At 36.3% G+C, this 12021-nt stretch overlaps 1 protein-coding gene across 2 annotated transcripts; it reads left to right on the top strand.

The window, feature by feature from the left end:
* The first annotated feature begins 2328 nt into the window (after positions 1–2328).
* Positions 2329–9270, top strand: LSM8 (LSM8 homolog, U6 small nuclear RNA associated). Of its 2 annotated transcripts, XM_037064205.1 has the most exons (4): positions 2330–2448; positions 3773–3813; positions 5973–6100; positions 8441–9270. In XM_037064205.1, exons 1-4 carry the CDS (start codon positions 2418–2420, stop codon positions 8529–8531), a joined length of 291 nt encoding a protein of 96 aa, XP_036920100.1. In that variant the 5' UTR covers positions 2330–2417; the 3' UTR covers positions 8532–9270. The 2 variants fall into 2 exon arrangements, with proteins under 2 accessions (XP_036920101.1, XP_036920100.1); XM_037064206.1 differs by lacking the exons at positions 5973–6100; positions 8441–9270 and adding an exon at positions 4847–5032 and having other exon boundaries at positions 2329–2448.
* The last annotated feature ends 2751 nt before the right edge of the window (positions 9271–12021 follow it).

The following is a 12021-nucleotide window of genomic DNA, read 5'->3' as shown; positions in this document are numbered from 1 at the left end:
ATGATCTGTATCTTAGTTTGGGTCTCCTCTAAAGAGACCCTGAGATAAGAATTCAAGTGCAAGTAGTTTATTTGGGGAAAACCAGTAAGGAAGTGAAGAAGTGTTAGAAAGAAAGGAAGACAACTAATGAGAGGTGCACTACTAAGTCAGCTACTATGTTGAATGACTGGAGATATCCCACCTGCGTTATCCTACCTGGCTTAAGAAAGGCTGAGGTATTCATAAAACTACCTTGTCAGTCACTGACAAATGCTTCCTAAAAGTGCTAATTCCCCCGGATTTCCAGCCTGCCCCACATAGATAGACAGGGTTCCAGAAAAAAAAAAAAAAAAAAAAACCTCAAACACTGAGATGCACATATCGACAATGGAAAGTTACTGAAGCAAAATAAAATATTTTGAGAGAATTAAAAAATGTATATTATACAGCTGTTTACCTAGGATTGAGTTACAAGGGACATACGATTGACCCAAATAAAGAGTAAGAAGGACTTTGCATTTGAAGCATACCTAGGAGGTACAGGGAACTTCAAAGCTCATGGTAGACTGATGTGCCAACAGTTCTCACAGAATGCATTTCAACACATATATTTAAATTGAAAAATAAAATCAACTGATTGATTTGATAATAGGTATAGGCTTTACTATAAAATTATGTGTTAAGTCTGTAGCTCCAAGGTTTTAATTAAAATATATTTAAAGCACATAAACAAAACACTATGTGACAGTAATTACATTCTTTGTAATTAATAAACTTATAAAACAAACTTAGAATTTCAAAATAAGCTTGTATAAAGAGGTTTCAGTTAAAACTATTTTTAGTTTAAAAAATTTAGAGATCAACCCACAACCTCGGCATGTGCCCTGACAAAAGACCCGAACCCACAACCCTTTGGTGTAAGGCAGGATGCTCCAACCAATTAAGCCACACTGCCAGGGCCTTTTTGAAGTTAGGGTCCCACAGTTAAAGTAAAGGAGGAGAGTTAAATTTTCTAGTAACATTTGGAAATACCCAAAATTATAGCTGTGGCAGCTTCTAAGAAAACTGAGGCCAAGATGAACTGATACTACTTGTTCAAGGGCACCCATACAATTCGTGAGCAGAGCTAGGACTAGAACCTAGTGTGGTGCTTACTAGAAGACTGTTCCTTAAATCAATCCTTTCCAGGGTGGTGCAGCAGACTTTTTACTTACTAATTGAATTCTAAGGTCAGGGAGACCGCGTGGTGTGGTAAAAGAAGGCTGTTTTCTAAGGGAGGTGCACACACCGTTTCCAGGTGGGACACTTTTAGGGACAACTGGAGAATATAATAGGGGACTTGAAAGTTGAAAAATTTTAGTTTAAGAAACAGCTAATAGGCTTAGTAATCAATGCATGTAAAAGCTATTGTTCCAGGAACTGTTTGTATGACCCACCCTGACTCCAGAAGACCACAAGCAGTTCCACGTTAGTACCTCAAGAGGACTTGCAAGCAATTCAAGATATGTGAGCCATTGCCCTCCCTTGACTTGACCACTGCCCAAAACACAGTTTAAAGACCACTACTCAAGGGAAGGATGCTGCGGTTTGTTTAATCCAATTAACTTTTCTCTAATTCCAAACCCCTTACCTACACTTTGTTCTCCTTATGAAAAGAGCCATTTAGAAATGGAATTTAAGAGAGTCTGTTAAGGTACAAACCTGCCATCTTCTCAGATCGCTGGCTATCTGAATAACATAAAGATTCAATCCCTGCCTCTGTTCATTGGGTCTGGTAGATGACAGGCAGCACGAACACGGTTTTTCTGGTTTCAAATACACAAACATGCTTTTTTTTTTTTTTTTTTTAAATCAATGTGGTCTCCAGAGATGTATACCAAATGGTCAGAACCTGCTCATTTGCCTCAGGCCATTCAGTTTCTAAAAGGTTTATTTTGGCTCCTGTAGTGAGCCAAAATAGGAATTCCACTCTCCCGTACCTATATTTCACAGAACAGCACTCATCTCTGCTTGTGATGAAAACACCTTATTCCGTTCCTTGTCTTCCCCACTACTACACTTCCCACTCACTAGTAACTTGTAGGCACTGCCTTTCACTCTGCTAGAAAACTCGCATTCCCAGTTTTCACCCTCCATCAGGGAGTTCCTCCTTTTCCTTTGTCTCCCGCTCCCTTCCCTCCCTCACGAATTCCGAGACCTCGGAACAGAAAAACAGCAGAAAAATACTGCGCACGCGCACTAAACCAGCACCGCTAGGCTTCCTGGGTTTAGTTGATGGGTTTTTGCCAATCTCTTACTTGCGGAAGCCGGGGTCTCGGAACTCTCGCGATATTTACGGCAGTCAGTGGATTGGACCGATGTTTGTTGCGGGCTGTCTGTTGTTAGCTCTTTTTGTTGCCTAAGCTGCTGCGTTGCTCGGGGTGGTCCGGTGGAGCGCCATGACTTCAGCTCTGGAGACCTACATCAACCGTATCCTCTGGTGGTTGGCTAGTGCCGGAGCCGTGGCGAGGCCCGCTTCCGACTGGAGAGCGCTAGTGCTGGAGGGACCGGGATCGGGATCGGGCGGTTGGGATTTCCGGCCACTGCTTGGCCTGGTTCGGGGATTAAGGGTCCTGACCCACAAATCCTGCGCCCGGGGCAGGAGGCCGACGCGACTCCAGTAGGCCCAGGGCGCCTTTTCATTTTAATCTTTAAAGTGTGATTTTTCTAAATTTTTCCCTGTCCGTAGAAGGTAGCTGTTGGTCTGCTTGCCTAGGGCCTGTGCGGTGAAGTTTGGGAATGAAAATGAACATAGCCATTTTAGCAGCGACGATGGTCTTGTAAGCCCCTGTACTTGTTTTATTCTTAGGTTTTGCTCATTGTTCGAGGATAGCAAAAAGTGTAAGGATGGTGCACAGATTGCGTTCCCACCCCTTTAACACTTGAAGTCAAAACTTGTTGATGAAATGGAAATAATGCTTACCGTTGTAATGGGTTGTCACAAGAAACTAAAAAGCATCTGTGAAGTCTGAAAGTCTGTGTATGTATTAACTCTTTTAAAGTCTGAGGACAGCAGCACTGTGTTTTCTTCACATACAAATTAGGGACCAAAGGGAAATACTAAATACTTTTAAATGATGCAAAGCATATTTCTACCTTGTGACACTGATTATAGCTTCGCTTCTTTTGAAGTTCAGAACCTAAGTCCTGGAAGACCGTCTTACCCACGCTTTAAATCATTCACCATTAATTCAGCACTAATCTACTTTTTAGAGATGAGGAAGCAGATATAAGAAAGGGGAAAATGTCTTGCTCAAAGTCAGAGGCAGTATTCCCCAACTAGTACCAAACATACCAGATGTTTTGAGACAGGTTACACTTTATTAAATACAAAAAAAAGAGAGGTTTTGTTTTTTTACTCTTTCCTTTTCTAATTGTATAATTGTCACAGGAATTGAAGAAGATAGGAACTGTAGAGTTTTTATGTTGTGAATGTAATGTTTGTGTTAATAGTTGTATCTTTGACACCTTTTCCCTAGTAATTCAAACCACTTCTTTTGTTTTTAATATAATTTTTATTTAATTCTTGTTCAAGTACAGGTTTCTGTCTTATATTCCCAACCCTGCCCGCCCCCCACCCCATGCTCCCCGCCTCCCTCCCCTTTCCACCCCCCACCCTTAGTTATTGTCCATGTGTCTTTTATACTTGTTCATGTGAGTCCATTCCCTTTTCCCCTATGAACCACTTCTTACTAAGCTCTTAAGTGTCCAGGTTGCATTACCTGAGAAATGCTTTCCTTGATTCATTTATTAGGAACTGTTGCTGTTATTACTTCTGATGGGAGAATGATAGTGGTAAGTATTTGGCATATTCACTCTCTGCTTTCCTGGGGGCTTATTGGATGTAAATTTTTCTATGGAAGCGCTGACCTCCAATACCTAGGCGCCAAAGTATTATATAGTGTTGTGCATTAAAGTCTTGTGATTCAGCTATTTAGCTGAAAGGTTACACTGACCACATACAGAAAAGGATTTTCTTTTTCTATTTTTTCCTTTTCTAAGTGTGTTATTATTACAAGGAATTGAAGAAGTTAGGAACTTTGTTTTTATGTTGTGAATATATTATTTATTAGCATTTTTATTAATAAATGTTGAGTATAAGTTATAAGGTTTCTAGGAGCTATTATGAATAATAGATTCTGCCTTCAGAGCATTTAGTCCAGTCTGCAGATATTTGCCTATATTTTATACTTATCTTCCCCTTCCATTTTTACTTTTCTTTTCCAGTCAATACTCTGGTATTCAGTACATGGATGTTATAATTATTTTTAAAGTTTTGTATATGCTTCTGAAATGTTTTATGTAATTTATATACTACATACATAGAATAATAAACAGTTAAGTTTTGTATGGTGATAATATTCTTTGACTATTCTTAGGTTGTGTGACCTCTGTCTTCTATAGGACAAATTATGATGATCCTAAATTTATTTCATTTTATTAGTCCATTTATCATAGTATCCCCTTTAATTCCAAATAAATCTTTGATTCTTTTGTTATTCCTTGATCTGAGGAGTTTAATCCCATTGTTTTTGGCTATTTATTTATTCACTTATACTTCATACAGCTATTGTTATGAAAACATTTTAAGGCTGCTAAAAGCAGCCTCTTTTCTGTGTCTAATTCATATAACTTAATCTTTTATTTAATTATTCTGCAGTTCTATTTTCGTTTTCTGTTTAATTCTTGTGATTTTTCTCGGTGGGTCCTTAAGTGACTACTACCCAAAGTGTTAGGCTTTGTCATTAAATTATGTACCAGGCACTTTACATGCATTTATACCTTTTAATCATCAGTATAACTGTGAAGAATAATTCCTGTATTCTAGGTTAGGAACCAAGATCAGAAAAAGGAAGTTCCTTTCCTAGAGTCACATGTAGTAAGTGGCAGAAGCAAACTGGGATTTAAATTGGACTTGACTCTAAAGCTAAGCCAGTTGCCTTGCCTCCTTAATCAAGAGAACAATTATGGCCCTGGCTGGTGTAGCTCAGCGGATTGAGCGTGGGGCCTGCAAACCGCACAATCCCGGTTCTATTCCCAGTCAGGGCACATGCCTGGGTTGCAGGCCAGTTCCCAGCAGGGGACTCAGGAGAGGCAACCATACATTGATATTTCTCTCCTTCTCTCCTTCCCTTCCCCTCTAAAGATAAATAAATAAATCTTTAAAAAGAGAAAGAGAACAATTATGTTTTCTTTTATGGACCTTACCTTATGTTTTGTCAAGGATAGAGTGAAATATTTAAATCTCAGCTTAACACTTTGAGTAGCCTACTGCTATTAACAGATATTTTCAAATAGTTATTTCTATTGCAAAAACATCAAGTTTAAATTTTTTAATTTTTCTTAACAGGGTAGATAATGAATTGGAAAAATAACAGTTTGTTTTTAAATATATTTATTTTTTAAAAGATTTTATTTATTTATTTTTCGACAGAGGGGAAGGGAAAGAGAGAAGGAGAGAACCATTAATGTGTGGTTGCTTCTTGGGTACCCCCTAATTGGGGGTCTGGCCTACAACCCAGACATGTGCCCTGACTGGGAATCAAACCTGTGACCCTTTGGTTGGATAGTTAGTCCACTGAGCCACACCAGCTAGGGCTGTTTAAATATTTCCTTCAAATTCTGGTTCTAATTATTGCAGTCATGTTTGTTACTTTCTTAAAGTAACACCCTTTATGTTACTTTCTTGGAAATATATTGGTACCTAGATGTCCTTTGTAATTCTCAGCAACTCTGCATACTAATCAAATGTGTAGTGTGTTTTTTTTACTCCTTAAGAAATAAGTGTTATGTCAGAATACTGTGAATTATAAAGAGGTATTGTGTTTTACAGTAGACTTAAATCACATATTCTTTTGGAGGACCCAGCATCTAAAATTGTTACATGATTAAATGTACGCATTCAAGTAAACTAGGGTATTTGTGTTTTTCTTGTGAACTTTTCTTTTTTACAGGGAACACTGAAAGGTTTTGACCAGACCATCAATTTGATTTTGGATGAAAGCCATGAACGAGTGTTCAGCTCTTCACAGGGAGTAGAACAAGTGGTACTAGGGTTATACATCGTAAGAGGTGACAATGTGTAAGTAAATTATGTCTTTTTAAAGGCAGATTAAATATACTGTAGGTGTATTGCCCTGCTATATGGAGAAATAGTTTGTATCTACTGAGATTTGTAAATAGTTAAGTGGTCTGGATAGGGTCCAGAAAGGCTCCTGCCTTGTACTTCATTAGAGAGGCTTCTTAGAATGTTCTCCCGACATACCCTTAATTTCAGAGGAATATAAATATACTCCTAGAGTACCAAAGCTAGGGTTTGAAAATGTCTTTGAAATCTCTTGCATGAATCATTTTAAATGATTCATGCTCTATGATATAGCTGAATTTAAAAACGAGTACTGTATCATTACTTATTTTTTCTCTTAATTTTTTTTAGTATAATTGGCACCCTTTATGCTGTCGCCTCAGTTAATTTATGTCACACTGATAGGGCAGTTTGAGAATGTATATTTTGATGGTGGCAATTTAAGAACAGTCTAGCAGTGTAGGACAAAACTGTTCAGTGGAACTGTTTAGGATGGTGGAAATGATATATATTTGCATTATCCACTAAGGTCAGGACTAGCCATGGATGGAAAATGGTTGGTGTGACTAAAGAACTGAGTTTTAAATTTTGCTTGATTATAATTTAATAGTCACATGTAGCTGTTAGCTACTGTTGTAGACGTTGCAGTTATAGTGGGTCGAAAATTGTTGAATCAGTTTTCTAATGACTACTATAGATTTAAAACATGGCTGACAGACAGCAAAAGATACATTAGCATCTCAGGTTATTCTAGGAGATAGGTAGAATATAGACAATGAAACAGTACTGTTCATTCAAATTGTTTACCTTTAAATTATTTGATCTTTAATAAAAACTAGGGGTTTATAAAATATTATATAGAAATGACTTTTGCGTGTGGTTATAAAGTGAGCAATAAGAACAAGAAGAAGGAAAATCAGGGGGCCCAGGGCCCCTGACCAGAACATACTGATTCTTTATACTGGGCCTTTGCATGATGATTGATTTTAAGAATTTCTCCTATATTAAAAAAATACGTAGTTTTGAACTGTAACTTTTTAAAGCTTTTATTTGTTTGTTTATTTATTTATTTATTTTTAGAGAAAGGGGAAGGGAAGGATAGAGGGAGAGAAACATCAAATTGTGGTTGCCTCTTGCACACTACCTACCAGGACCTGGCCTGCAACCCAGGCATGTGTCCTGACTGGGAATTGAACTGGCGACCCTTTGCTCTGCAGGTCCGTGCTCAATCCATTGAGCTGCACCAGCCAAGGCTGAACTTTATTTTTTTTTAAATTAAATATTTTCTGTAAATCCAGTGGAGTGCTGAAGCCAGCTTGTACTGGCTCATGGAAAGAAATTATATTTTCAGTTTTGCAAATACTGGTTGATTAATGTTTTGTTGGTAGCTTGAAATTGGTTACAGTGGGAGTATTTGTACTATGGGTGTCAGTAAATGCTACAAACCAATCTGTAAATGAAACTGAGAGGACAAAGTAAAAAGAACCTTGTTTTATATTGAGAAAACAGTATATTTTTCCAGAGTTTGGTACTTTCCATTATTAGAGAACTGAAGGCCTTACATAGTTTAAAGTAAAAATGGGCAAATTCTTTATTAAAAGTATTCATTTATAGAATTTACTCTTATTAAAACAAAACAAATTTAAACAGGTGATTTTCAGTGGAATAATATTTCATACGTGTCTTGTGGTTTGGATGTAGCAATGACTATTTCCAGCTGGAAAAGCCCTGGCTTTATTACCTAGCATGGTATTAATGAAATTAGTGTTATGTTTGTGTTAAACCAAGGGAAAATTTACTAGCTTTAACTCTATTCAGTCACATCAAAAATCATTTGTTAGATACCTAAGTACTTGTTGCTGCTATTTTTGTATGCTTTTTGTTCTTGAATTTAAATAAACTGAGAAATCGTGAGAATCACTAATAGATACTATACCATTGATGGATTTAGTTTATTGGTGTTGCTTAAATAAAATATGCTTTTATATCCTTATGTAGTAGTGATTTTATGATTCTCTCCTCTCTCCCTATACCTACTCGATACAGTCCTTGGAGTTGAAATCGTAGGATTGGAAATTTGGGGGTTTTATACTCGGATCTGTCCCATTTTTGTCTTTTTCCTTTAAGGATTTATGATCTAGTCACACTATATGAAATAAGTCATTTAATATGGTTTCTGTCATAATGTTGCCTTCAAATAATTTCTTGAGTTTTGTCACTAACCTTATGAAAAGTTTGGTTTTCATGTTACATAGTTCTGTTTACTTTGCCATCTCAGTTTTATTCGGAAATGAAATAGTTTTAACTTACTTTTTTTCCCTCTTCAACTAATTGCAGTGCAGTCATTGGAGAAATTGATGAAGAGACAGATTCTGCACTTGATTTGGGGAATATTCGGGCAGAACCTCTGAACTCAGTAGCACACTGAGGAAGAATTACATACATTGAACATCTGTGAATCTTTGTACAGAAGCTGATTATTCTGAGGATGATGTGGAATTATTGTAAATGTGAAATTGTGCAATTTTGACTCCGTATTGATTCATTGTAATATGATAAATAAATGAAAATATTTTTACATTTTCTTGAATAAACTCTTTTTGGGGGGGCCTAAATCATAGGTTTGGTAGCTTGCCTTTATTTTTCTAGTAAATAGTGTGAAAAGCTAATGATGATTTTGAGAACTTGTAGAAAAAAGATTCCTGATATTTTAATATTTATGGAAAACTAGTTGAAAAGAGAAATGTGTGTGCTATAGAAAACAAGAATGCAAATACTATATGTAGTACAGGATACATGTGTTTGTTTCTGTGATTTTTAGGAAAGTCAGGAAGATAAGTCTTACCTTCTACAGTTTTCTGAACCATTCACATCTATTGCACTGTCCTGGGGGTTGTAGGTCAAATGTGTTTGGTTGAAAAAAGGAAAAGTGCTATAACAAAGTGGTATGTTACCTGAAAAAATTGACTCCGTAATAGTGTTAAAAGCCATCTTAACCCTAAATTTTAAGAATTGTGAAATTACTAATATTAAAGGACTTTTTAAAATTGTTTATAAATGTGAATAAAGAACTAGTGCAATACTTTGTATTGAACTAGTGCTTACTGTTATTGTCAGCAACTGCTCCATAAACCTAATTTTAAAAGAAAAAAACATAGTCTCTTAGAGCATTTCAGCTCTATTCTTTGGTTGATTATTTAAGCAAGTCAAGTCAGTACATAATGTCCCTCATCTACAAATAGGATTTTTTCTAAACTCTTGTACAATTGGTTGAATATACTTTTTAAAGAATCCATAGGAGCAATGTTATAAGTAGTGTTTAGATATCTAGGCTGTGTCACATAAATTCTCATCAACTCGTGTAGGCCAAAGTGATGAGAAGAAAATGAGAAGATATTTACATTCTTGTAATTAAAAATTAATTTTAATAGTTCTTTTTTCTTTTCAGTGGAAGTGTTTAAAATAGGTGTTGGCAAACTTTTTTTGTAAAGATGCAGTTCGTAAACATTTTAAGCTCTGAGGACAGTATGATCTCTGTCACAGCTACTCACTGCCTTGTAGCATGAACAGGGCCACAAACACTACGTAAATGAATAGGTGTGGCTGTGTTCTAATGAACCTACATTTCCAATTGCCAGAAACTGGCAGGCTGGATTCTGCCCACAGACCATAGTTGGCTGACCGTTGGTTTAAACAATACAAGCTCAAGAATATAAATTCTGAGAAGGGCTTCTAGAATGGATTCCTTTAATTTAGAGATGGATTTCACTTGTAATTTTCAACATTTAAAGTTTTATTAGAGACTAGTTTTTTGATCCATAAATAAAACATCTAGAAGAAAATCGCTTTTATAGAAACAAAGCCATAGAGACAAATGAACTGTTTTCTTCATTGGTCATCAAGTTACATCACCCAGAATAATTTGGTTTTTCTGATGTTCAGGGCTGTCTGGAAGGACTAGAGGAAGGTTAGCTGGTATTGGCTATTCATAAGTAGCTGTTGTAGTATAAGATTTTGTAATTAGTGATGTAAAGTGGGCAAAACAGGCAAGTTCAGTTAGGGACTATTAATAAGTAATGGTGTTTTAAACTGATAAATAATTTCAAGAGTAAAAAAGAATTTGATGGCTAAGTGAAGTGTATTCTAACTAAAGTCCGAAGTCATAAATTACACACAAATCAGTAAACAAATTAGGTCCCTCCGTCAACAGTAATGCGTTTCTAATATGATGGAGCCTTTTGAAATCTAACATGCCTTGCAAAGTTGAATTTTCCTGATGTCAGAAAAGTCATTCCCAAAGTATGAATTGTTTGTCTTAATGGTTGATAGAGTGAATTAATGAAAACTGTACCAAATGGTATATGCAGTTCTTTATTCCTGGGTACACATGGTAGGTTTTTTAGCTTATAACCAATTCAGGTTGGATATCTTTTTGCGAGAGCACTGGAAGGGAACCATAACTATAAGTGGTATCATGATTAGTACAGTGTCAAGTTTTTATATTCCTTAGTGAGACTTTTACTCTGGAATCAGTTTCTTATCAAGAGGCTCAGAAACTATTTTAACCTATAATTACCTCTGTGCTTTGTGATTCAGGTGCCATCTAAACCCAGCTTGTAATGAATCAAAGAAATTTTTCTTGGCCACATATTTTCGCTAAAATTTTTCAAGGGCAATTGACCACAGAAAGGACACTTTGTTTCTTTTTTAACTGAAGAAAATGTTATCTAAAAATAATAGTTTAACACAGTTAAAGCACTTTGATAAGTTAAATGGCCTTACATGCTGATAGTTTTGGCTTAATTGTTACAAATCTTGATGCTGGAAGAGTAAGATTAAAAATAAACTTATTAATATTTGCTTTACTTTAATGTCCTGTTTAACATCTTTATAAAATTTGAAATTTTAATATGTGAGACTTAAGTATGAAAACTTCTAAGTAGTATTTAATGCAATTATAGGCTATGTCAATATTTTTCTCAGATATGTAACAAGATTCCCTATGTGGACAAGAAATATACTGTCTGTTCCAAATGGCATGTGAAACTACTTGTGTAAAGTTGTAAAGCAACCCTTAACTGGCGATATAGTATATTCTGGGCCTTCACCTTCAAAATTGGTAAGTAGTGTTTATTGAGTGCATTCCATGTACCAGGTAAGATGTTGAATGCTTACACCAGTGACCATTTTACACACAGGAACATTGAGGGTTAACAGGGTTAGGTACCTTACTCTTAAGAGGTCACTTGTAACAGGGATCTAATTTGGGGCTTTGTACTCCTTATATAAAATTTCCTAATGGCAGAGAGTATACTTTCAAAATATCTGCTGTTAAACAAGTATCTATTAGAAAAAGCCTGAGATGATCAAAGGCCATTCCCAAAGCTCCATTGTGGACCACTTTTGTTATAATTACCTGAAATACTTTTAATACTAGGTCTGTCTGGAAAAAGTCCAACCACTGTTAATATAATGGGAACAGTTTGTGTGACATCAATGTAACTTGGCAGCCAAGGAGAATAGCCTGGAATGTGCATGTGTGAACAATGACAACTTTACCATACCAGTCAGTGGGGGCAGTAGACACCTATGAGTGAGCATGTGTACTGTAGCATTCAAAATGAGCAAGTAGAGCAACAAACCTACATCAGATTTAGCATTAAGGTTGAACATACCTCTGCAGAAACTATTTGGATGATTCAGAAGCCTGTGCCTATGGACAGCTAAGTGGCAGCTTCATCACGACCACATGCCTGCTCATGCATCACATCTTATGCAAATTTTTTTGGCGAAACATAAAATCACCCAGGTGACTCATCCTCCTTAACAGTCCAAATTTGGAACACTGTGACTTCTGGCTTTTCCCAAAATTAAAATCACCTTTGAAAGGAGAGATTTCAGACCATGGATGAGATCCA

This window comes from Sturnira hondurensis, unplaced genomic scaffold, assembly GCF_014824575.4.
Source record: "Sturnira hondurensis isolate 20B ecotype Veracruz unplaced genomic scaffold, ASM1482457v3 Scaffold0014953, whole genome shotgun sequence".
In the NCBI taxonomy this organism is placed as follows: Eukaryota; Metazoa; Chordata; class Mammalia; order Chiroptera; family Phyllostomidae; genus Sturnira; species Sturnira hondurensis.
This window is presented reverse-complemented; position numbering and strand designations above follow the sequence as displayed.

Coding starts and splice junctions, on each gene's coding strand:
- LSM8 (XM_037064205.1), top strand. CDS start 2,418: ATGACTTCAGCTCTGGAGACCTACATCAACC. Junction 2,449..3,772: donor TCTGGAGACCTACATCAACC/GTATCCTCTGGT, acceptor TTCATTTATTAG/GAACTGTTGCTGTTATTACT. Junction 3,814..5,972: donor CTGATGGGAGAATGATAGTG/GTAAGTATTTGG, acceptor TCTTTTTTACAG/GGAACACTGAAAGGTTTTGA.